Source organism: Sesamum indicum, linkage group LG2 (genome assembly GCF_026168435.1).
Source record: "Sesamum indicum cultivar Baizhima isolate 11 linkage group LG2, ASM2616843v1, whole genome shotgun sequence".
NCBI classification, from domain to species: Eukaryota; Viridiplantae; Streptophyta; class Magnoliopsida; order Lamiales; family Pedaliaceae; genus Sesamum; species Sesamum indicum.
In genome coordinates, this window is record NC_142658.1 from 4,646,522 (window position 1) to 4,670,313 (window position 23,792).

The 23,792-nt window shown below is 34.5% G+C and overlaps 5 protein-coding genes and 1 non-coding gene across 7 annotated transcripts; 2 read left to right on the forward strand and 4 right to left on the reverse strand.

Annotated features, from left to right (window-relative positions):
* The first annotated feature begins 1,014 nt into the window (after window positions 1-1,014).
* LOC105179732 (glycolipid transfer protein 3) lies at window positions 1,015-3,750 on the forward strand. 2 transcript variants are annotated; one of them, XM_020699325.2, is made up of 6 exons: window positions 1,015-1,469; window positions 1,627-1,682; window positions 2,573-2,703; window positions 2,805-2,940; window positions 3,187-3,279; window positions 3,388-3,750. In XM_020699325.2, exons 1-6 carry the CDS (start codon window positions 1,175-1,177, stop codon window positions 3,421-3,423), a joined length of 747 nt encoding a protein of 248 aa, XP_020554984.1. In that variant the 5' UTR covers window positions 1,015-1,174; the 3' UTR covers window positions 3,424-3,750. The 2 variants fall into 2 exon arrangements, with proteins under 2 accessions (XP_020554984.1, XP_011101681.1); XM_011103379.3 differs by having other exon boundaries at window positions 1,016-1,469; window positions 3,136-3,279.
* Window positions 3,751-3,904: 154 nt separating this feature from the next.
* Window positions 3,905-6,271, reverse strand: LOC105155435 (endoglucanase 10-like). Its single transcript, XM_011071311.3, has 6 exons — window positions 5,845-6,271; window positions 5,440-5,750; window positions 4,870-5,346; window positions 4,655-4,781; window positions 4,408-4,580; window positions 3,905-4,309 (listed from the first exon to the last, which is right to left on the reverse strand). The coding sequence occupies exons 1-6, from the start codon at window positions 6,224-6,226 to the stop codon at window positions 3,911-3,913; spliced, it is 1,869 nt and encodes a 622-aa protein (XP_011069613.1). The 5' UTR covers window positions 6,227-6,271; the 3' UTR covers window positions 3,905-3,910.
* A 2,163-nt stretch (window positions 6,272-8,434) lies between these two features.
* On the reverse strand, window positions 8,435-9,848 carry LOC105155436 (pathogen-related protein). The gene is made up of 4 exons (XM_020698843.2): window positions 9,515-9,848; window positions 9,282-9,414; window positions 8,872-9,173; window positions 8,435-8,733 (listed from the first exon to the last, which is right to left on the reverse strand). Exons 1-4 carry the CDS (start codon window positions 9,647-9,649, stop codon window positions 8,587-8,589), a joined length of 717 nt encoding a protein of 238 aa, XP_020554502.1. The 5' UTR covers window positions 9,650-9,848; the 3' UTR covers window positions 8,435-8,586.
* Window positions 9,849-12,282: 2,434 nt separating this feature from the next.
* On the reverse strand, window positions 12,283-12,372 carry LOC148789129 (small nucleolar RNA Z221/R21b). Its single transcript, XR_016064312.1, has one exon. It is a non-coding gene; the product is annotated as a small nucleolar RNA Z221/R21b (small nucleolar RNA).
* Window positions 12,373-13,726: 1,354 nt separating this feature from the next.
* LOC105179741 (protein LAZ1 homolog 1) lies at window positions 13,727-18,324 on the reverse strand. Its single transcript, XM_011103385.3, has 9 exons — window positions 18,078-18,324; window positions 17,332-17,742; window positions 17,035-17,091; window positions 16,269-16,377; window positions 15,827-16,011; window positions 15,654-15,742; window positions 15,172-15,427; window positions 14,296-14,541; window positions 13,727-14,164 (listed from the first exon to the last, which is right to left on the reverse strand). The coding sequence occupies exons 2-9, from the start codon at window positions 17,545-17,547 to the stop codon at window positions 13,871-13,873; spliced, it is 1,452 nt and encodes a 483-aa protein (XP_011101687.1). The 5' UTR covers window positions 17,548-17,742; window positions 18,078-18,324; the 3' UTR covers window positions 13,727-13,870.
* Window positions 18,325-19,219: 895 nt separating this feature from the next.
* LOC105179756 (pentatricopeptide repeat-containing protein At1g71490) lies at window positions 19,220-23,037 on the forward strand. Its single transcript, XM_011103398.3, has 4 exons — window positions 19,220-19,346; window positions 19,797-22,268; window positions 22,369-22,420; window positions 22,557-23,037. The coding sequence occupies exon 2, from the start codon at window positions 19,916-19,918 to the stop codon at window positions 22,127-22,129; it is 2,214 nt and encodes a 737-aa protein (XP_011101700.1). The 5' UTR covers window positions 19,220-19,346; window positions 19,797-19,915; the 3' UTR covers window positions 22,130-22,268; window positions 22,369-22,420; window positions 22,557-23,037.
* The last annotated feature ends 755 nt before the right edge of the window (window positions 23,038-23,792 follow it).

Sequence of the window (23,792 nt, forward strand, 5' to 3'; positions counted from 1 at the left end):
AATTTCTTATATGTTTGCGGAAACAACGTGCAACAACAACTAGTATAGATAAAAATAAAAAAGTTCATTGATCGTACCAATTTTTTATTGTCCCATTTGACCCTTTCATTTATTTTATTCTTTAAATTTTTTTTCTATAATAGTAATTTTAATATTCTATAATTATTTTATAACTATAATTTTTTTTCTCTCATGTTCTCTATATTTATTTCTTCTATTACAAGCTTTATATTTTTAATAAACCCATAATTATATTTTTTTCTTTCTTATTTTACCCCACATTTCTTTTTCTCACACACTTCTTTCTATTTCATCATCTCACTATGTTTTTTGATCATTTTTTATAATTTATTTTCTTTTCATCTTGCACTATAATTTTTTATATATTCTCAAGAATCGCATACAACAAGAACTAATATTATTATAATGGTAAATCATATTTTTTAGTTTCACTATAACAACTTATTTACTTTTGATCCCTATTGTTCACATACCATAATTTTAGTATCTAATTTTTATACTAATTCGACAATAGAACCATATCTATAAAAATTATTGGTAAAAAATAAATAAGTAACTATATATAGGAACTAAAAATATAATTTACCCTTTTAAAAATTACAATCACATTCTCTAAAATTATAATTATAATTGTAAGTAATTAATCTATTTAGAGACGATTTGTAAATATATGCTCTGAAGTAAGTTATGTTATGCTCGTAATTTTACAATAAATATAAAGTATTTATATAATCAAATTAAGTTTTATAATAAATATAGAGTATTTATATCATTAAATTTAATTTAAAGAAGTACCAATATAGTTTATTCTATATATAATATATATATATATATATATATTATGGGTAATATGTTGGGATGTATTTTCCAAGCCAGCTTGCCCAGATAAGGAGATAAAAATTAAGGGATAAATGGGAGATAATTTCAAGGTCAAATTTAGAGGTCACCATCAAATTTTGTGATAATTATAAGCAATAAATATTATTATAGTGAATTAATATTTCAAGGGGAGAGAGAGAGAGAGAAGCTGAGAGTCAGACATGAGAAGGTATCAACAGTAAACAATTCTAAGCCTACATTATATAAGTCTTGTTGAATCCATTGCATTTTATGATTTATGTAAGAGCCAGACAGCGGAGAGGAATCTCAGTGGATGTCCAAATTCTCTATAATCAAAACTCCAAACACGTCGTCTAAGATTTCTCTCTCTGTGGAGCGTCAAGAAGTAATATTGGAAATTAATCATCAAGAGGAGCAGCTGGAAGAAATGAAGCGGAGGAGAGAGGCGGAGATGGTGGCGTCAGAGATCAGGTCCGCCATTGAGGAGCTGTCCCTGTTGGCCGTCAACCTCAAAACTGGTGGTGGCGCCGCTGCTGATGATCAGACAAGCGCCCATGTTCCCATCAAGCCCTTTCTCTCTCTTTGCAATTTGCTCATTCAAGTTCTTGGTTACTCTCTCTCTCTCTCTCTCTCTCAGACACTCACACACAACTATCACCTCCATTTTTCTCTTTTTTGGTCTTGGGGGGTGGGGTGAGGGTAAGTAGTAATGATTGAGTGTGGTGAATCTGTGGTGTTACTTCCAAGAATGAATTTGTGTTGCAGATAAGATAGGGCCAACAATGGCTGTGCTGAGACAAGACATTCATCACAACATCCAGGTAATTAAACATGTCGTGAATGACAAAGTGAAAGACTTTATAAGAGTTAAAGCAGTACGTACATAAATTTGTCATTTTCACAGTGTGTGCAAACCACACGCATTCATCCCTACCAAATGTCTGCATCCTATACCTCTCCATTCCCAAGAAAGTAGTGACAGCCAGCCCCGATATTTTGACCAAACTTGAATTATATAAATGTAATATATTTATACTTGGTGTAAAATTTAAAAAAAATAATTAAGTACATTTATTATATAACTAATTTGATTCAACTAAAACTTGATTTGGATAAAAATTTGTCCAATCAACACTGCATTTTGACTTTGTACATGATGATCATGAATCGTCCTAGATCTATGGACATTATTACCCTCCTTGGGCATTCTCTCAAATGTTTTGAACTCAGTGAGCTGCTCCTAGTGTACATTTTTTAAGCATGTCAAAGTTGTTATACTAGTCTAAGTCTGAAATCGCTAGTCCAGGGTATTTCTGTCAAATAACTCCCAGACTAAATAATTATCAGATTATGTTATTTTCTTCAAGTTTGTTGATCTAGCACTTGACAGCCGCTTGCTTCTTCAGTGTAGTTGAGAAATCTATTTTCTAATTCAACAGGGGTATTTCTGCCAATTCACTGCTTAATAGATTATTGATGATGCCATCTCCGTTGAAGTCAATCTGCATAGTCATAGGCACCCTTTTTTTTTTTTTTAGACTTAATTTTTGTTTCAAAATTTTATTGCATTTTATATTTTATTTAATATCACGTATATAATTTATTTAATAAAATAAATAACATAATTTTTATACACGTGACGAGTTGATCAAACATTAAGCTTCGGAAAGCTTCCCAAAATGTCTTAAAATAGGATTTCTTTCATGTCCAGAGATTAGAGAACTTCCATGAATCTGATCCTTCAATATACTGGGATGTGGTTGAGATACTGAAGAAAGAGGTGAATGAAGGGAAGGCAAAGAAAGGTCCTACCTGCAGTAAAGCCTTTGTTTGGCTTACTAGGTAAAAAATGTAATTCTTTTATGTACTAAAACAAGATCATACGTTATCTACAATATTTCTGCATACAAATTTAAGCGGTATACGAATACCGTGCACTGCAGGTCCCTAGATTTCACACTAGCGTTGTTGCAATTGCTTGTGAAGGATTTCGGGAGAAATATGGAGCAAGCAGTGGAAGAGTCATACAGCATCACTCTAAAACCATGGCACGGATGGATTTCGTCAACAGCATATAGAGTAACTTGCCATTGGCAATCCATTCTCTTTTGTTGCGTTCTTACACGAAAACGGGATGTTTGAAATACTTGTGCACTATTACTACTATAACTCTGCCTGGTCTATTTCCTCCGATGAATAACTCATGCAGTAGTAGCATTTATAAGTGTTTAGGATCGCGCTTTTTTAGTGAATTCGTGTTGTTTCCATCTATAGGTAGCGCTCAAGCTGGTGCCTGACACCCAAACCTTGCTTAATATTCTGAAGGTCAAAGATGAGGACGATGATATGCTCAAGGAAGAAATCCAAAACCTCATCTCTTTACTAACGCCCGTGTTAGAGCATAACAAAGATATTCTGGTAAGACCAGTATATTCATTTCCTCGGACAGTAAATCATTTGACAGGAACTGATATGAGAATCATTTGTATTAAGTTGAATCTCTCTACTTTTCTTTCTTTCGGACAGAGAACATATGGATTGGATAAATTGAAGTCCACCTGAAGGAGACATGTAAGATAGCCAAAACTACTGTACAGACTTCAATTTTGCTGGTTGAATCGTATGGTCCTCCTTGTTATTTGAAATATAGAGCCATACCTTGTACAAAGAAGTATGTAAAACAGTCATCACACTGTTCTAGTTTAACCAAGAAACTATGTATGTAAAACAGTCATCACACTGTTCTAGTTTAACCAAGAAACTATGTACATGCTTTTGTTTGTACACATCCAAGCTCTGTCATGAGTGTATTTTAATTTCCCTCATTATTGTTTATACCTATGACATCTGTTAACATCTCATATAGTTTTGAAGTGCATTTCAGTTCAATCTTGTTCAGGTTTCATGTTCCGACTTCTGTTACTTTGTTCTTCCTGTTTCGTGTATGGTAGTCCATATTGAAGTACGGAAGCAAAATTGATGAAAAACCACCACCAAATTACTATCTGTTGATCTGTAAAGAGAAACAACTAAGACTCTGGCTGAAAAGCTAAGGACTTGATGTTAAATGGACATTCTTGAAGATGCCCATTTTGTCTATGCCTAAATGGGTACCATCAGAATCAGCAGAATTGTTGGGAGGATCAAGAAGTGCGATGAGGGCCGCCACCAAACCAGCATTGCTTGAGATACTCGGCTCTGTGAACAACGGTTTGTTTCTATCATCCAAGAAAATGTCGTTATTGTCAGGTCCTCCCACCATGGCCCCCACAAGTTTATTTGGATTTTCGCCTTTTGAATTCAGATATGCACTCCCTTCATAACACGAGTGTTGTTTCCCGTCCCATGGGATCGATGCGCCCCGGTGGTGAACATGAGTCGGGTAGTGGTCACCATTTCCTACCATGTAGCTTATCTTCATAGGATTGTCCCCGAGTATGTAATAGACCTGAAAAGCAGAAATTTCATACAGTTACATTTAGCAGAAATGAGAAGTTGCTTAACTAATTTGTGAAGAAATATTGTAAATTTTGCCATTCTGTGTACCTGTGACATAGCAAAAGCTTGCAATGTTTCAACAGAGAAGACAGCAGAATTGCAACTACCACTGGTTCTGCTTAACATTTGAAGATAGTCACTGTACAATTTGCTGAGAAACGATGCCGTTGCAGCATACTGGAGTGGTGCACCAGCATTTGGTTTTAGGAGAACCAGTCCACCTAATTATTTCAAAAACATAAGTAAATCAACAGATCATTAACATGTAAAACTTGGGAAATTCAAAGGTTCTTACCATTGGTCACAGTCAATTTGTGTTTAGACACATACGAACACATGAGCAAGTCAGTTCTGTTTGTGGACAAAGCATCTTCATATGGATAGCCGAGATCACTGAAGTATCTGATTCTTGTCAGCAAAATCTGCAAAAACAGGTTTCTCAAGATTACCAATTCTTGTCCAACACTATAGAACAACGGAACCGTAAACTCCAAAAAAACATCGACTCACAGCATTGGCTGTCAACTTGTTGTTCCAATAGAAGATCCATTTTTCAGATTGCAGTTCTTCCTCCTCTGCTGCAGCAAAATTATCGGTTGCATACTTGAGATACGTACTATTCCCTGTTGCGAAAAATAACCACGTGCCTCCCCAGACCAATTCATCGATATAACTAGATGACTTGTAGAAGTCTCGTGCTTGACCTCCACAAGCATCATTCTCAGTGTAGATTCCCGGTACGTGATAGGGATCCTGCCTAGTTGCTAAATTGAACAGCTCTTCGGCTGTTTGGACTAATTTTCTTGAATACTCTTTGTTTCCTGAGAAAACTATTGAAGCAGCCGACATTCCTGCAACGATTTCTCCTGCTAAGTCTGCTGCTGTATCATCACAAACTGAAACAGGCCTGGGATAGCTCATGTCCTCCGGTCTTTGCCAACAGCTGAGGTCATTTTCTTGATTCGTTCCATTTCCACTTCCACCTACCTTCAACATCAAGAAACGAACACGAAATGTTTATCCAAATACTGTTGCCGAAAAACTATATAACTATCATCAGACAGCACTAGAAACCTCTACCTGAGAATACAGAAGGGCTGAATCTGAGCCTGAATTTGGAGGAATAAAAAGTTTGAGCAAATAATCACTGCCCCACTTGATTATGTCCTTAACATGATCGAGCTCTCCAATGTCAGCATATTTCTGCTGATATTCAACCACTGTCCAGCTCAGAAGAGTGACTGTATAAGCTGTAGAGAAGCTGAACTTTATATTATTCCCTGAATCATAAAATCCTCCCACAAGATCTGCATTAGTATTCCCATCTTTCCCATCATTTAAACCTGAATTTCCATGAAAGTTTATGGTGCTATTCTGCCGAAGATGTCCTGCTGCCACAGGAAGGAAAGGGATATCAAGAAAATCTTACAGACTAATCTTAAAAAGGTGTATCAGAAAAACTGAACTAAGTTGACAGAAACTTACACTTCTGTGCATCAAAGAAGAGGAGAGCTTGACTCAAAGCAAGTCTTAGATCCTTGGAATCTCCATCACTTTGTTTCTTGTGTGTCAGAAAATGCACCAGCACAACCAACACCAGAACAAAAACAACTACGAGAATTGACACGTAAACGCAACGTTTGAAGCATGCTTTGTCCGATATCGTTAGATTAAAGTCGATGGACTTGGAGAACCGAGAGGGGAGTGAATCGTAACCATTGGAGGCTTGAGGGAGGAGATTGAAGTCGAGCTCGATCGAGTTCCAACGACTAGCTGAAGGGAGGAGCCGCCCTGCTCCAGACACTGTATGAACAAACCTGACTGAATGAATCTGTGATTCAGAAGTCTCAGACATGACTGCAGACATTAAGACAATCTTTGCCCCCGAAAACAAACTGCGTTTCTATCGCAAATCCTGTTGCATTAAACACGTCAAATTAAATCTTTACTTGAAATTGCTTCATATTAGTGCAGACATACTAATATTTATGTGATATCTTGCAGGGAAAATCATTGTGAATATTTGATTTGACTAATGTAAGTTAATTATTGCATTTATCATATTCTGTATTAAAACTTCTCTTGTCATGAGACATGATCATCATATTCTCCGCTGGTGTTGGCAATATTTTCTTGGATTGCGACATGGGAATGCATGTAGGACATTTAGACGTAACTAAAGTGACTATAGATGGACGGACGTCTCCACGCATGTTTAGTGAATCAAATGACAAATCAAACCCTCTACCTTAGTGCATAGAATTATCCGAATCCAAGAAATAATTCAATATTCAGGGGAAAAAAATTATTCAAATTAAATTTAATTGAATCCAATCCATCCCGTAACAAGTATAATATAATTGACATGTATACTAATTTTATGACGAGTATATCACGCTTGTACCGTAATTGATTAAAGCCTGGCTGTACCCTATTTGAGCTGAAATTATTAGTATTCAATTAGGATTTTTTGTAAAATTGACTGAATATTTATTTATTGATGTAAAACTAATAACCAAATTAATCAGCTAATTTATATTGGGAAAAAAAAAGAGCACACGGCAACTTAAGTATTATGGTCTATTTATACTAATTAAAATAATCCTATGGTCATGAGAGGACTTCTAGACTTGGCTAAAAATATGTTTGGAATATTGAACGGGATAGTTTCTGAAGACTCTCCCCTAAGACCTTCCCTTGTGCTTCTACTATCATTCTTGATATTTTTAGAGCAAAAATTAACATTTAGAAACCTCCAAAACAATTAGAAAAGGAAAAGGGAAATTTAATAATGAAAATTATTAGTATTGTAATTTTCTAGTTAAAAATTTCAAGCACCAAACACTCTATTTTTCACTTTTTCAATCAATTCCAAACACTATCAAGTTTTATTATCAATCATTTTCCCACTTTAATTCACTAGTTTTAAATGACTTTATTAATTTTAATAAATACAACGTCAGGGATCCGAAATCAAGCAAGAATCAAACGGCCTTAATTAGCTCCTTCTTCCGCCTCTTGCAATTAGCTAAAAATTCTATTTTCAGGATTCGTGACACGTGCATTAAACTACAAGTTCAAGAAGGAGGATGTAATTAATTAAAAGGGTAAAATCCAAGAATCCTGTGATATTAGAAATATTAAAAAGGTTCTTTGAAAAAAATAAAATATCAATTACATCTCCTTTAATATGAAAAGAAAATAAAAAAAAAAATCCTTAAAGTCAGAGAATATAGTACACGCGCGTTGCTGTGAATGTGGGTTGAAAGTAAATTATTTTTTATAATTTTACCCTTACCTCTCCATGATATAATATTATATAATATATAATTTAATAATTTTTAAAATAATATATATATATACTTTATCAATAGTAAAAATTTACTTTATATGTAAATATATAATTATATTAATATTTTGTAATATAATATTTTTAATTATATAATTAAAATTAATTTCTTAAAAAATGGCAGCGGCCCACCATCGCCCATCGCATCTGGGTGATTGCGTCGCCCTCGCTTCTGAGGGAGCTAGGCAATCAGCGTCGCCTAGACGAGGGCGGCGGCATATCCATTGCCCCCTCTGTGGGGGGATTTAAAATAATATTTTTATTTTTATAAATTATAATAATATATATAATATAATTATATCTACCTTGTCGTCTAACTTATTTTCTAAAGTCACGTGGACTAAAAACTCCCCAAAAACTATTTAATTGACACTTCATATTATTTTTCGATAAAATTCAAAACTTGGGGGCATCAAATAACTAAATTTTATTAATTTTGAAACTTAATTTATAAAAATTAGGAATTATTATTGGATTAAAATTAATATTAGGTATATTTAACGGACCAAAAAATAATTTTTTCATATAAAAAATTTAAATTTTATATATTATAAGTATATTTTAATTAAAATTTATATAATATACTATATAAATATAAAATTTTTCCTCATATATATGGAGGAATCGTCTTTAAGGGACTGTGTGATTGATTGTTTATAACATAGGGATGATTTTTTATATTTAAATTTTCACAGGAAGCTTTTTCATATTTTCGTATCACATGGGTTAAAATAAATTTAACTCTTAATTAAAATACAAACAAATTTGAATTACAATAGTTCAAAGGACACATGATGAACCCATCTATTGAAATTATTCCAAATTTAGTCACAGAAAATACGTCTAAAAATAAAAATAAAGGTAGAGACAATTGATGCTTAAGCCATGAAAGGGCAGCGTGAGCCTGAGCCTGAGGGCGCATTGCTTGAAGCTTCACCAGTTCTTTCCCCCTTGATAAGGTCCGCCAGCAGTTCTCCACGGTCGAAAAAGAAGTCAACTTTCACGACCTTGGAGTTTTCGTCCAACTGTTTCAGATCAAATGCAACAAATAAATAAATAAATAAGAGAGCACGTAGATTTTCCAGCACTTGTAGAAAATAAAAAGCAAGACAAGAACTAACAGATGAAGAGGAGTTTTAGTCCAAGGTTGAATGAAAATGTACCTCAAAAATTGCTGTCCCAAAGAATTCAACCAATTCTCCGGTGGGAGCATGTCCTTGGAACGGTCCCTCCATGTAACCCCAATGCCTAAACTTGTAGGCAATCACCGGAGGCCCCGAATAAACTTGAAGAATTTCAACAGCAAATCCTCGAGGGAATACCGTCTTGAAAGCAGACTGGGACGACTCGTACGACTCCTGATCAGGGTCGTAGGACCTCAATGCCGGTGGCAATGAAGTTTGCAAGAACACGTTGTAGCTTCCACCTACCTTTCCCACCTCCTCCAGTGTAAAATACTTTTTGCCTGCAGTTTTTACCATATTAGCAAATAATAGTCAGGAATCATCAACTGTCAAATCACGTGCAGACTTTCTTAACTAACTCCATCTATAACATTCAACAACTGACTTACCATTGATGCCGAGAACAAACTTGTTAGCATCAAGTGTTTTGTAGTCATCCGGATTGGCCTTATGGACCAGTTCCATTTCCCATGTCTTGACAAGATTCTGCACTTTCTCCTCTAATGATCCAACAGGCCATACCTACCACACAAACAACATCAATTACTAGAAAACTTTAAGAATAGATCATATAAGTAAGGAGGAAATATATGTTTGCATTTGTGTATATATATATATATACTTTGGTTCTCCCTTCTTCAAAGAGCCTATTGACCACGTCGTAATTAGGAGGACCAGCGTTCCATTGTGTGGTCTTGAGCTCCTCCTCAGTCAAGTAGGATCTGTATTTGTCTCCACCAACACCAGAAGTTGCCATATCTTTACTCACAATACTAGGATGTCTAATTTCAAGAATTGATGAGGCTGCAAACTGCAAAGGGATTTCATTGCAGGGGTTGTTATATATAGAATCAACATGTCAGGCAACTTGTAATAGTAGTCCACACAAGGAAATGGTATCAAAATTGGCATAGATGATTGAATTTTTTTAGTTGAATGATTGGGCAGGCAAAGATTGAATTGGTTGGTGTGTGCGACAATTTGCAACTCAAAGAACAATAAAAACCATTTGTAATAAAATACTCTTCATCTATTCTACCACATCAGTCCATTCCTCAATTGTTTGGCAGGTGTTTTTACTTACATGTACAAATTACTCATTTTTTTATTTTTCTTTTTTTACTATGATGGCATAAAAATCGATAATATGATTAATACAACAGCATCATTCTAGTGAGGATTTTCTATTATATTTTTTTTGTGTTATTGATGTATGATTGCATTCCTTTTAAAAATTAAATTGTAATTTAAAAGTAAAGTCACATCCATAAAAAGGACTAGTAATCGTAGGCGGCTAAGACTCAAAGCTAATTAATTGTTATTGGAGTAGGACCACCATTCCATTGTATTAAATTACGGATTTTTTTTTTAGTAAAAGTGATTATATCTACTATTAAAATAAAATGCCACCTACTATTAAAGTGGAATAATATAACACAAATCAATAAGGTTCGGACCCATAACATTAAAATTATGAACCCTCAGCTTCGTCAAGAAGTTAGGCTTCATTGATTAAATTATAATTAATCTGCAAACTAATTAATTATTAAAAAGAAAAACATGTATATCAATGAGGATACAATTATGATTAGTCGCCGCCGACGAACGCGAACAGAAACAAGTAATGTATGTGATCTAGCAACTCAATAACGCTGTAGAAAGAAAGAAACGTAACATAAAAGTCAACGTCAGGAAATTTCAACCAACATTGCATTTGTTATTCGAGTAAGTGTCCATGAAAAATGAATTTCATAAAATAATATTGATCATCTTAATATAGGGTAAATAACAATTTATCCCATATGATATTGAAAATAAGCATATTACCTTCCTATAAAAATAATATAGCAATTTTATTTTTTCAAATAAAACAATTTACCTCCTTATACAACAAAGTAAATTGCTTCATTTTAAAAATTGTAGAAGAATAAATTATTTTATTTTAAAAAATACAAAGATAATAAATCGCTATTTTATTTTTTTATAAAAAATTAATTTACTCATTTTCAATATTATAAGAAAATTACTTGCATTTTTCCCTATTAATATATATGATACTAACAACTCAATTCAAGAAAAGTCCAAATCACCATACAGTGTTGTGTTTTGATTTGCTCTCTAATTGTGGTGTGAAATAAACTATAGATGATAGGTTCAAATTGAGAAGGTACCACGTAAATTTATGGCTGAATATTTTAAGTTGTTAAAGATGAACAAATATTTTTTTCCTACCATAGTTGATTGATCCCACAGTTCAAGTCCTTTTTTAAGTTTTGATGAATTTAAATTTTTAGATTGCAGATTTATATTAAAAAAAGGCAAAACTTAAATTCGGATCTTATATTATATTTACAGAATAAATTTCATATACAATTTAATGTAATATCACTTGAAATCTTTTAAAACTCAATTCCTTTGTTTTTTTTTTTCAATTTTTTCCTCAAAATTCTTTTCTTAGATTCAAATCTTTCCTTGAAAATTTGATCATCTAAATGACAGAGTTCTTCGTACGAACATCACATTTTCTGCTCAATGTCAAAATTCAACACAATATTTTTTCACTTACAATTTTTACTAAATTTTCATATATCCACACATGTTACATGCCCAAATATTTATAGTTGGGATCTGAAAAAATGGGCATAGGTAAAAACATATTCCCAACACATAAATTTTCAATACAAAAGCAAATTCTCAAAATTATTAATTGTAATTTTTCAAATCTCAAAATTTAAATATAATTTTAACCACAATAATTATCCCAAATATAATGATATAGTTGTAATTCTCAATGTGATTTATCCACTAAAACAAATCCACAACAATGAGTTGCAAGAAATATTCTTCACAAACATAGAAAAAGATGACTCCTTTTCAAAAGAGAAAAAGATAACTCAAAGAAGCTCAGACTCAAAGAGCAAGTACCGAATAACCAAATTTTCTAAAGTTACCCTACCTAAATTGTTCTCTTCGTTCCGTATTCATTCTTCCGAGATTTTGTTAGTCCCAACTTGTAGCCAAGAAAAAAAAAGCAATTCCCGAATCTAGTGAAGTAATTTCGATCAAATTCGTTTTGATCGCCCACGATTTTACATCTTCATCCCATCAAATCATTTTTAACAAAATTAAAAAATGAAAAACAAAAGTAAGAGCATTGCACAAATAAGAAAAGGAACCATCAGAGACCAAAGTGTATCCCCATAAGCATTGAGCTATTGTACGGTCCGCATCATGGTTTGAACTTTCTTGTAAAAGAAAGATCACATCACTTGGTTCCTCAATCTACTTGAACCGATGCAAAAATCAACACAAATACCACCAAAAAGATAAAGAAAGAAAAATCAAAGATGAAAATGGGAAGAAAACTTAAATAAAATAACAGAGGAATTGGGGCTCAGAAATTTTATGGGTATGAGAAATTATCATCACACGAACATCGTCAGAGTGGTGCATGACTTCTCTGAATTCTCATCACCGCCCTTTTACATCTGATATCAATCCAAAAACAGATACACAGAAAGAAAAAGGAGAAAAGAGAAACCCTAGCTCAGAGGAAGGGGGAGGGTCTGGGCATTATATAGATCAGGGGAGAAGGCAAAACAAAACCCTAATCCTTGCGCTCTTGAGACTAAATTGCTCTTTAAGCCCTCGGCTATTTGGGGCCGGTAGATTTTTAGTTGGGCCAATCTTTAAAGTCTAAGCCCGAAAGACACCAGGAAGCAGTTGCTTGTGTTCCGTTCTTTCTTCATAAAATTGATACAAAACCAACTTAAGTTGCAACTACTTTTTTTCCCCAATAAATAGGCATCAAATTCGAATTTCCTCTTCCAAATTTAATGGATGGGGTTTAGCCAAATGTGAACTAGCTATACGATAAATATAATATATTTATCGTATAATTAATTTATAACTTAAAAAAAATGGTCAATTACATTATAAGTGTACAAAATTTACTATATAATTGGTTTGATTTTCAGACCAAATCTGAATAAAAATTTACTCCATATTTAATATAAATATATTTATGGGTGAATAGCAATTTACCCCCTGTGATATTGAAAATGAGCACATTCCCTCCTATAAAAAAAATATCGCAATTTATCCCCTTATACTTTTTAAAATGAAGCAATTTACTTCCCTCTATATGGAGGTAAATTGTCATAAAGAGATAAATTGTTGTATTTTAAAAATACAGGAAGGTAAATTGCTATTTGTTTTTTCATAAGAGGGTAATTTGCTCATTTGCAATATCACAAATGGTTTCTTATTTTTTTCCCATATATTTACCCATCGTTTTCTAAATGTGGGTCTTTCCTTGGAAGTTGATTTTCCTAAATCTAGCTAACATATTGATGTGTGAAAAAACCCCTGATTTCAACTTAATTCGAAGTCTTGATTTGATCCGGAATCAGACCCATCTATCAATCCGGACTATGGAATTTTGAGTTAGGAAAATGTTTGAGTTCGAAATAAGGTCTTCCTATGTGTAATTGGCAGAGAATTTTTACAAGAAACTGAAAGGCAGTAACCAACCAGCCGAGGCTTTGCCATTTACAAGGAAAGCAAGCTACAAAAAAAAATAAGACCACTTTGGTAACACTCCACAGACTTTTCAAATGTAAACAAGTCTGCATAAGGGCCATATCAGTGGTACTGGTCATCTGCAAAACACCGCAATAATAGACTAGCAAAATTGTTACACTCAAATTTATGAGTAAGGTGAGGAGGAGCAACCTTCCTCCCCAGTTAGTCCGTGAGATTACTTCCACTTCAAAAATGATATGCCGTCACTGTCAGAAATGTAATTTAAACTTTAGGAAAAACAGTCAACGTCTTTCCTCCAATATGCATACATTAAGGCCATAAATACTATGGATGAAACTGTAAAGCAGAAACCCGATTACTGAACAAATGCATGTTCACTGAGTGATGTCGGACACTCACTTGTGTACATTTCTAGAGTAGGTACAAGGATATGTTATCTGTTTTTGAACCGAGATGCTGATCGCTTAAACGGATAATGCCGTCTCTTAGAATCAAATAAACCACTGTCGCTGGCACTCCCTTCCACAAGTTCATCATGCACATCAGAGAATTCATTTGTCCAGGTGTTCAAGGGGATGAGATAGCTATCATCCTTGGATTTCTTCTTATGCAACCCATACAGTCTCATCTTTTCAGATATCTGATGGAAAGTTCTGTTAATTTTTGCAAGTCCTCTTTCAACTGGTTCGACAACGTGTGAAACTGTGAACATCATGTCATCCACGATCTAAGAACACAACAAAGTGTCAGAAAGTTGGAGAGGGAAAAGGGTCATGGGCACGGAAAGGGATGTGAAAGAACAAATAGGAAGGAAATTATGTAAAAGAACATGCAGGGAGGAGGAGACATTGATCTCACAATTTCACCACTTCCAAAGACCACATCACAGACACTCTGATGGAGTTTCAGACCTGTCTCTGTCTCTTCACGCTGGGAAATGCAGAGTCTACTACATTTTTCACAGTCTTGAACCTCTTCAGGATCCGGCGGGGTTCCTAAAGATGCATAATCTGCCATCACAGAAACATTTCGCACGCATCTCTCTCCACGTTTGTAAGGTACAGATGGGAAAACATAAAGATGTATCACAGCAGCCACACCCATCTGAATCACAAGACTAAGACTGAGAAAAGTTGCCAAATAGATTGAGAAAACATAAAGATGTATAAGGCGCCTGTGATTTAAAAAGATCTGTTGGTTTATCAAAGTTTGTTGTGTATAATTTTCACACATACAAAGAAAGAGAAAAAGAGTGAGAGTGCCTGTGGCATGTGTCTGTGACAGAGACAGAGAGAGAGAGACCCCAATACCATAAATATAATTTTGTTCTACCACAGCCCATATAATAAAACTATGTAGAAAAATACCTATACCATAAAGTTCTACAAGATAAACACCTATAACCGTCACACCGGAAATACGTGGATAAACGAGTCAAGGTTCCAAATCTAGTTAAAATGCAAACAGCACTTTTGTTAAGCTCTTTCTGCAAGTAACTGTTTCCGGTTGTTAACACACTATAGCAAGCAACCCCTCCAGCTTAAGGTCTTATATATTAGGAATCTGATATGATAGAGTTGACAATGGTAGCAATGAGTTCGGTCACTTTCAGAAGAGTAAATATCAAAAGGTTGTATTTAGAAATGGATGATATAGCAGCATAGATGTATCTTAATATCAACTAGACAACAAAAACAACAGATAACCAAAATGAAAATACACTTTACCACACACCTCAATACAGATGATGTAGTCTTGTATACGGGTTTTCAAAACTCGCGCCAATGACCCCTTGAAGGTTACAAAGGAGAAAAGAAAAGCAACAGCAACACCTTGCCACCATGTCAGGAATACAATTGACTTGAATGTCAAAAACTTGGCCAAAGGTTTAATAGGTGCCAATTTATTCTTGGTGACAGAATAAAACTGCACAAGGCAATACAAGGCCCAGGTTTGGCTGAAATTTAGAACTGCCGCCAAATATGGATAACTGCAAGCAGATTATTGAGTTTTGATCATAAAGAATTTGGCAGTTCTACATTTGTCTGAAGTTGCATAGCAAAGTGCTTTAGTAAATTGCATGAAGTTATACTAGTCCAATACAACCAAAAATCAGAAGTCAGGCTGAAATAACCAGTATCACAAAAAAACAGATATAACAAATGTAAGCAGAAAGGTGTGTGTGAAATTGAGTAAGTTGGAAAACTGTGACTTACGCATATCTCCATTCAAACTTTCCTTCCCCATAAACACCTAATGATTCAAAAATCATCGCTAGTAGTGCACATATCATCTTCAATAACATCTGTAAAAGAAGATATAGACACTTTTGGTTAATGACATATAGGAAGAACAAAACAAGGTCGATCTCTAATAATGCTATACATACGTATTGAACAATCCCAATTTTTACGGCTTGATAGAAGTCAGATCCTAGCTCCCAATCCCTCAAAAAGCAATTCAATGGAAAAGGATGTTCAACAACTCCATAAGAATATGCTTGATCCAGAAGAGGTATGCTAGAAGCAACCCAGCTTTGACATTCCATAAACTCAATAGTACTTACCTCTCCACCTGCAAGACATGATTAGTAGACTTAATGGAATAATTCTCTTGTTGAACAATAAAATCTAAGAACTTCATATCTACATGGAACCACAATGCTTTGGCATGAATAGTAATAAATTATTTAATACAAGAGTTATTGAATAAGTTCTATATAACAATACCAATACGTGAAGGATTTTTCAGAAATGTCTCAAACAAAAAGCCTTCCTGGTAAAGCTACACATAAAATATGTGAAATCAAAGAACACGTTATATAGACATACCTAAGCACGCAATGAGATATCTCTCAAAGCAATACATAGCAAATGCTTCATAACAATCCCGTATAATTTCACACTTGAAGGCGGCATGTGAGTCCAACAATGATAGGAACTGTTCACACAACCAATACCCATCAATAAGAAACTGACCAAAATCTTGCTCTGAAGAAAAAAAATCTCAAAAAGTTTAAATATGTCGACCATAGAAAAACTACCGCAAACTTGCATTTGAAGTGAATTGCTGAAAGCTTAAACTTCACATGTCCAGAATTTATTGTCTGATGATTATAATGAAACAATTCCAAGAATTCAATATTCCAGTAGATCTCAAAGTCGATGCCCTTTGCTGACAAGACATTTCAGTTATAAGAGAAGTTTCTTTAGAAAGAGTAAATAGTTCTACAAAAGGCTTGAACCAAATAATCACATCTATGTTACGAAGTTATATCAAACGGGAAACACTTAACAAAGGTAAGTCCAGCGAGAATCCTGATAAAATGAGGAACTTAGACTTGTACTTTCAGTAAGTAGTACTAGAAAGTTGTTTTATCACCCGTAGCGCCCCCCTCCCCAACCCCACCCCACACCGCAAAAAAAACAGAAACAGAAAGAAGTGCCAGAGACATCTTTCCATTTTCCAACTGCAGAAACGATTCTTCAAAGTGATAATTACATCTCCTGAATTATTATAATGCTAATTTTTTTAAACAATCTGCAATATAAGCCCAACCAATCCAATCGGCATAAACAGGTGAGAAGCTATCATTACCGATTCCACAGCATAAACAGGAACCATTAGAATCAGTCCAATCAAGAACTTCTGTTCCTGAAATAAAACAAATGCTTCCTATTTAGACAAAAAAATAAAATAAGAAAAATGTAAGAGAAGTAAGCCAACTTCATTATCAAAGACAGGGGAGAAAGATCAGTAGCAAAGATGCTCATGCATAATGCAAAAAGCATTGACCATTGCTGAAAATACTAATTACCACAAGAATTAACCAAAGACAACATCATCAAGTTAAAATATTAGAAACAATGTGCAAAATCAAAAGCGAAGGCAAACCTCTGGCTGCTTGTAGGCAGCTAGATGCTCAAAGATGAGATACATAGAAAGAACAAGAGCCACCACAACAAATACGGCCGCGCTGCTGACTGCCCAACTATAGAGAGCTGAAGTTTCCACACCCCCATTGATGGACCAAAATCTTCCTGACCTGCTGGTCGATTCAACCAAAGTGGCAAGAAATAATGATGACAATAAAACTTCCTTCCAGCCCATTGCAGATCATACAAGCTTCTCAAACATCAAGGAAGATACTGTCCAATCAATAAAGAACCTAATCTCCTCCTAAACAACCTCATAACACCTAGTAACTGGCTAACGCTGGCAATACAAAACCGGGGCAACCATGGGAAACCAGCTTAATACATCTTCATGGCAATGACTGAATCACCACTCTTTACCAAGTAATGCCTGATCCAATAACAATACAGCTTGCCTATAAGCAGAAATTCACCAAAATAATAATCTATAGACCATAATATGCACTATAAACGAGACACACAAACACTAAAACAAACCAGGGAGAAAAAGAAAGAAAAAAGGAAATAAAACGAAATAAATTCGTGATTTTTCATCTTCAGAAAACCACTCTGACGTTCATCCGACAGTAAGATAGCTTAACAGATACATTGCAGGAAAAGGACAATTAGTTGAATACTGAAATCTTTAATTGAATACAAATCCTGACACAAATAATCGCACACTAATAACTCTACAACACTAAAGGCTTTAGGTCAGAAAGAAACCTTTCATCCAGTCGACTTTTTCCACAAAATCATGATCATGAATCCAGCAAATGTGAATTGAATCGTTATTCCTTGATCACGAAATTGTTCTCCAATTCATGAAACCCGTCATCTACGTAACGTTCCTGTTATGACTATGCTTACGTATCCATCTTCGCATTGGCAGTTCCAAACGAATTCGTAATCGAGTGTTGTTGGCGCTTGGCTGCTCGATACTCGCGTATATGAGCTATGACGATATATACGTATCCATTTAATCTCGTGTTTTAGTTTAATGCCCAAAGTCCAAGTTCAAATTGGAAATTTCCCGAAGTTCGGGAATTTAATTCTACAATGACGATTTAGTAATTAATATGACCAAAATAAAAAAAAATATTAAAATATATACATTTAAATAATTGAAAAGGCATAATTATTGTATTTTTTGTTCATTATTTTTTATTTTTTAATTATTTTATTAATCTCATTTTCTCTCTATTTTCTCAATTTTTTATTTATCTCTTTTTCAATAATTTTCTTTTTTTTTTATATATGATTAATATAGTTTTTAAGAACCAATAATTAATTTAAAATTTATTATATACATACATTTGTGCCATACATAATATCGTTTAAATTGTTTTTTCGAATACTTTTCCACATCATATAAGCTTAGGAGCTCACCTAAATATTTTCTAAATAAGAGAAACGTCTTCAAATATTATTTAATTTTTTTACTTTTAATAATTTATTAAATACGATAAGATATCTTGTTCACTTAGGTAGTTGTATACAGTAAATTATGACGATTTGTTATATTATAAATATTTGTTTTATTTAAAAGATTATAAATATTTTTATAAAATTAGTGATTGTTTAATTTAGAGGGTGTTTGTTAGACGATTATTGATTCTAAAAAATATTTATAATTTTTTAAAAAATTATAAATTATTTATAACTATGACAATCTTTAGAGGAATTGGTGGTAATTTATCTTTTAAATTAAAATTAAAGTTTCACAAAAACATAAATAACTAAAAACTAGTTGGATTTGTTTACTAAGAGATTAATGGGCCGATTAATAAATACTGAGGCCCACAGATCTGGCACAGCCGAGCCCAAATAAATGATCCGAAGCTATCTGAAGTAACATGTGTTGATTCATTGAGGCTTGTTTGGTCTTAAACCCCTTTGCTAAACCCCCATTTCAATAAACTTCAAGCTCGAGACTTTTCCTCGTTTTCCCACCCATCTCTCTCTCTCTCTCTCTGGTTGTCCTTCTTGCGCAAGGTAAATTTCGCATATGTTACTCTGGTTTGTTTGAATTGGGATTTAGGCCTTTTGGGTCTTGATAATTAGTTTGGTTGGTTGGTTTGATATTGCTTTCATTAGCCAAATTTGTGGGTTTTATGATGATTGATGACTTTTTGTGGAAATAGTTGAGTATAATTCTCTGTCATTTTTTCTAATAATATGGAGAGAAAGAGTTGAACTTCTTTAAGTCTTGGATTATGAAGGTTGTATGAAATTGTTTGTGGTGAAATCTCAAGATGATGGTGTGGCAGTTTCCTTGATTGAAGAATCAATATGTTTGTTCTCAAATGAGTTTTAAGTTTGTGTCTTGTAGGCATTGTTTTATTTCTTTCTGTGGTGAGTAAAGAGTAAATTTCACTGTGTATTTCCTATTTTTAGTTATTCTATTACTGTATCAGTGATGCCTTATCCTATGTGTTTCTGCAGGTTTCTAATAATTATTGTGTACAGTGTTTGTGGTGTGTGGCAAATGTAGGTGCAGTCATGCAGGTAGTATCATGCATTTGCTCTGTCAAAATGCACAATAGGTCCATTACAAACCTTGCATGCGTTCACTATTTCATAAGCTGCCAAGAGACATTTGCTTTTATCAAATTGAAAAATGCATTCCTATGGAATGGAGACAAAGCATCAAACAAGCATTGGATACCCAAGCACAAAGCAAGCCACAATCCAATTTTGATCATAAAACTATTATTGGACTTCATGTGAAAACTGATAATTATATGATGGATTGTCTTCTCACAACTTTGAAAGATTTTGCCAGCCAAGGTTATTTGTCCAAAGCCTTCAAGATCTTTTCTCATATTCAAGGTCATTCCTTAGCATCTGGTTCTTGGGATTTTATTGTAGACTCGTTGTCCTCGCTGTTGTTTTCTTGTATAAACTTCAAGTTGGTTTCAGAGGGCAAACAGCTTCATGCCCAAGTTATCACCTGGGGTCTTGAGAAGAACCACGCACTGGTCCCAAAACTAGTATCTTTATATGCGGCATTTGGTCTTCTGGATGATGCTCATCGTGTAGTTACAGGTTCACACATTCTGCATCCTTTGCCCTGGAATATCCTTATCTCATCATATGTAAATAAGGGGCATTTTGAGGAAGCTATCTTTGCCTATGAGCAAATGGGTCTTAGACGAATAAGACCAGATCATTGCACTTACCCATGTGTTCTTAAGGCTTGTGCTGAGCAATCAAATCTTGATTTTGGGAAAGAGGTTCATAGGTCTATCAATGCTAGCTCTCTAAAGTGGAACCTATTTGTGCAGAATGCATTGGTCTCTATGTATGGGAAGTGTGGGGATCTACAAACTGCTCGAAGTGTTTTTGACAAAATGCCTGTTAAGGATGAAGTTTCATGGAACTCAATAATTTCGGGATATGCCTCCAGGGGTAGGTGGGAAGAGGCTTTTGAGCTTTTCGAAAAAATGCAAGCAGCTGGTGTGGAGTTGAACATTATAACTTGGAACACTGTTGCTGGAGGTTGCTTGAGGACTGGCAACTTCAAGGGGGCTCTCCAATTGATCTGTCAGATGAGAATGAGTGGTCATCATCTAGATCCTGTTGCAGTGATTATTGGCCTTGGTGCTTGCTCTCATATTTGTGCATTGAAATTGGGGAAAGAAATTCATGGATTGGCAATTCGCAATTCTTATACTGACTATGATAATGTAAAAAATGCCTTAATTACCTTGTATTGTCGGTGTGGAGATCTTATGCATGCCTATGTTGTATTCACGTTGATAGAAGCTAAAAACATAATTAGCTGGAACTCCATCATATCTGGTTTTGCGCAATGGGATCGGTCTGAAGAAGCCACGTCTCTCTTCAGAGAACTGCTGCTTACTGACATTGAACCAAATTATGTGACACTTGCGGGCATTCTTCCTCTTTGTGCTCGGGTGGCAAACCTGCAACATGGGAAACAGTTCCACTGCTATATTGCCAGACGTGAAGAATTTCACGGTTACCTGCTCATTTGGAATGCTCTTATTGAAATTTATGCAAGATCAGGTAAAGTTTCAGTTGCTAGAAGATTGTTTGATTCGCTGGACAAAAGAGATGCAGTGACTTACACTTCAATAATAGCTGGATATGGCATGCACGGAGATGGTAAAATAGCTATAAAACTATTTGAAGAAATGATAAGATCCCAAATAAAACCAGATCACTTGGTAATGGTTGCTATTTTGTCAGCTTGTAGTCATTCAGGTCTTGTAGCTCAAGGGCAGTTACTCTTTGAGAGGATGCAAAGCATTTATGGGATAACTCCTAATTTGGAGCACTTTGCTTGCATGGTTGATCTCTTTGGGAGGGCTGGCCTGCTGAAAAAAGCTAAAGAAATTATCTTAAGGATGCCTTATAAGCCAACTTCCAAAATGTGGGCAACGCTTCTTGGAGCATGTCGGATCCATGGAAATACAGATATAGGGGAATGGGCAGCTGAGAAGCTGCTGGAAATGAAGCCACAAAATTCTGGGCACTATGTGTTGATTGCAAACATGTATGCTGCTGCTGGTTGTTGGAGCAAACTAGCGAAAGTAAGGACTGTTATGAGGGACTTGGGTGTGAGGAAGGATCCTGGATGTGCTTGGGTTGATATGGGTGCTGGATTTTCTCGCTTCTTGGTTGAGGACACTTCTAAAGGGCAAACAGATGAAATTTATCTTTTGTTGGGGGGGTTGACTAAACAAATGAAAGCTACTGATTCTGTAGCTTCTGAAGCAGAGGAAGAAAATTTTCTTGGATCTCTTGCGTGAAGACAACATTTGGAGCCAAATATGTCAATTTCATTGTGACTCTCGAATTGGCCATAAGAGACTACTTGCTTATGATCCAATTCAACTAATGATAATTATGTTTTCAAACCACCGCAGTGCCCCTTTTCATTTCCATCTGGTGAGCTATCTAACTCTATTTTTGAAAGTGTAAAAATGTCATTATATTGGCTAAGATCACCACTTCAAGAAGTACCTCACCTATATGTCTTGGTTGGTAGGATGCAGATGGAGGAAACCATTGATGAAAATTTCAAAAAGGCAGACTAAGAGGTACGAGTAGCTTCCTACATCTTCCTGGAATTATGCTTCCTAGTTTTTCAGCTGCTCTTCCCACGTTCGATTTGGTTCTTTTCATTTTGATGCTTATACACCTAACTGTTATATTCCTGGATCTGTCTGTCTGCAGCTCTTTTTTATTTTTATCAGATATGGGTTGAATCCACCAGTTTACCTTCAACGAAGAAGACGGCCACAGACATGATCAAATATATCTTCACAAACCTTAAACTCGACAAGCGTAATCGCGTACATTTGAGGTTCACTGCTCGTGTTGCTCGATTTACACAAGATCTTACTGACAGATTTCATTCACTCGTGCAACAGAAATTCTTGTTTCTCATCAACACATTTCTATTAAATCCTTTCATTACCATCACCGGGAAGATGACAAAAGTAGAGCCTGATTATTGTGGTTGATGGACTTCATTGACATTTCCACTCTAATTGCGAGGGAAACTCAGCATTGCGCACAGCACCAAAAATTCTGACTTGGGGTGGACTGGAAAAAAATTACATAAAATTTAATTAATATATTTCTCTTTATTCCAACCAGACTTTTAAGTTTTATATTTGATTATTATACTTTATAATAATTCTTTTTTTGGTTATTTTTCACTTATGTTATTCATAATAACTCATATTTAGTAATTAGTTGTATTAAAATACAATCCAAGTTATATTGCAGCCCCGGAAAAAAATAATAATAATAACTCTGATACCCCGTTAAATATTTTTTTCGAAAAATTTAAATATGACCCGAATCCAATACAAGAAGTCGGATATTCATTCAGCACATTAGGCCCAAAACCCTTGTTAGCCTATATGAAAAGCCCAAACAACAGAGAATTGAATTTATTTCAGTCAGAGACAAAGTCTGTAAATACAGGAAAGGAATAATTATAATCCCATTTCTTTAGAGTCTGGTGTAATTATATGTAAATTTTTTATGATTTGTGAAATTACATCTAAAATATTTGAGGTTTGCTTCTATCTAACAAATAAGTCTTCTCGTTAGTCAACATTCACTTAATTTGCTGATATTAACAAAAAAATAATAATAAATAAAAATTGATGTTTACCTTCGATTGACTTATTATTAACTTATTGCAGGTTAAACAATTTTTTTTTTAGCTAAAGTATCCTTATAATGGTGAGATATTCCTTTATGTATTACACGTGAAGACGTAGAGTGTAATTTGGTCATAAAAAGATTTGTTTGACCTACTATAAATCAATAATAAGTCGATTGAGGGTAAATATAGATTTTTTTTTATTCTTTTGTTAATATCAGTAAATTCGGTGAATTGCGACTAACAAAGGGACTTATTTATTATATGGAAGCAAATCTCAAGGGTGATAGATG

Coding starts and splice junctions, on each gene's coding strand:
- LOC105179756 (XM_011103398.3), top strand. CDS start 19,916: ATGCGTTCACTATTTCATAAGCTGCCAAGAGACATTTGCTTTTATCAA.
- LOC105155436 (XM_020698843.2), bottom strand. CDS start 9,649: ATGGCAACTTCTGGTGTTGGTGGAGACAAATACAGATCCTACTTGACT. Junction 9,415..9,514: donor TTGAAGAAGGGAGAACCAAA/GTATATATATAT, acceptor TTTGTGTGGTAG/GTATGGCCTGTTGGATCATT. Junction 8,734..8,871: donor TTGGGACAGCAATTTTTGAG/GTACATTTTCAT, acceptor GATCTGAAACAG/TTGGACGAAAACTCCAAGGT.
- LOC105179741 (XM_011103385.3), bottom strand. CDS start 17,547: ATGGGCTGGAAGGAAGTTTTATTGTCATCATTATTTCTTGCCACTTTG. Junction 15,743..15,826: donor AAATTGGGATTGTTCAATAC/GTATGTATAGCA, acceptor CTTCTTTTACAG/ATGTTATTGAAGATGATATG. Junction 14,542..15,171: donor ACTACATCATCTGTATTGAG/GTGTGTGGTAAA, acceptor CTTGTGATTCAG/ATGGGTGTGGCTGCTGTGAT.
- LOC105179732 (XM_011103379.3), top strand. CDS start 1,175: ATGTCCAAATTCTCTATAATCAAAACTCCAAACACGTCGTCTAAGATT. Junction 1,683..2,572: donor ACATTCATCACAACATCCAG/GTAATTAAACAT, acceptor TTTCATGTCCAG/AGATTAGAGAACTTCCATGA. Junction 2,704..2,804: donor GCCTTTGTTTGGCTTACTAG/GTAAAAAATGTA, acceptor CGTGCACTGCAG/GTCCCTAGATTTCACACTAG.
- LOC105155435 (XM_011071311.3), bottom strand. CDS start 6,226: ATGTCTGCAGTCATGTCTGAGACTTCTGAATCACAGATTCATTCAGTC. Junction 4,782..4,869: donor ACAAGTTGACAGCCAATGCT/GTGAGTCGATGT, acceptor CTGTTTTTGCAG/ATTTTGCTGACAAGAATCAG. Junction 4,581..4,654: donor CAAATTGACTGTGACCAATG/GTAAGAACCTTT, acceptor TGAAATAATTAG/GTGGACTGGTTCTCCTAAAA.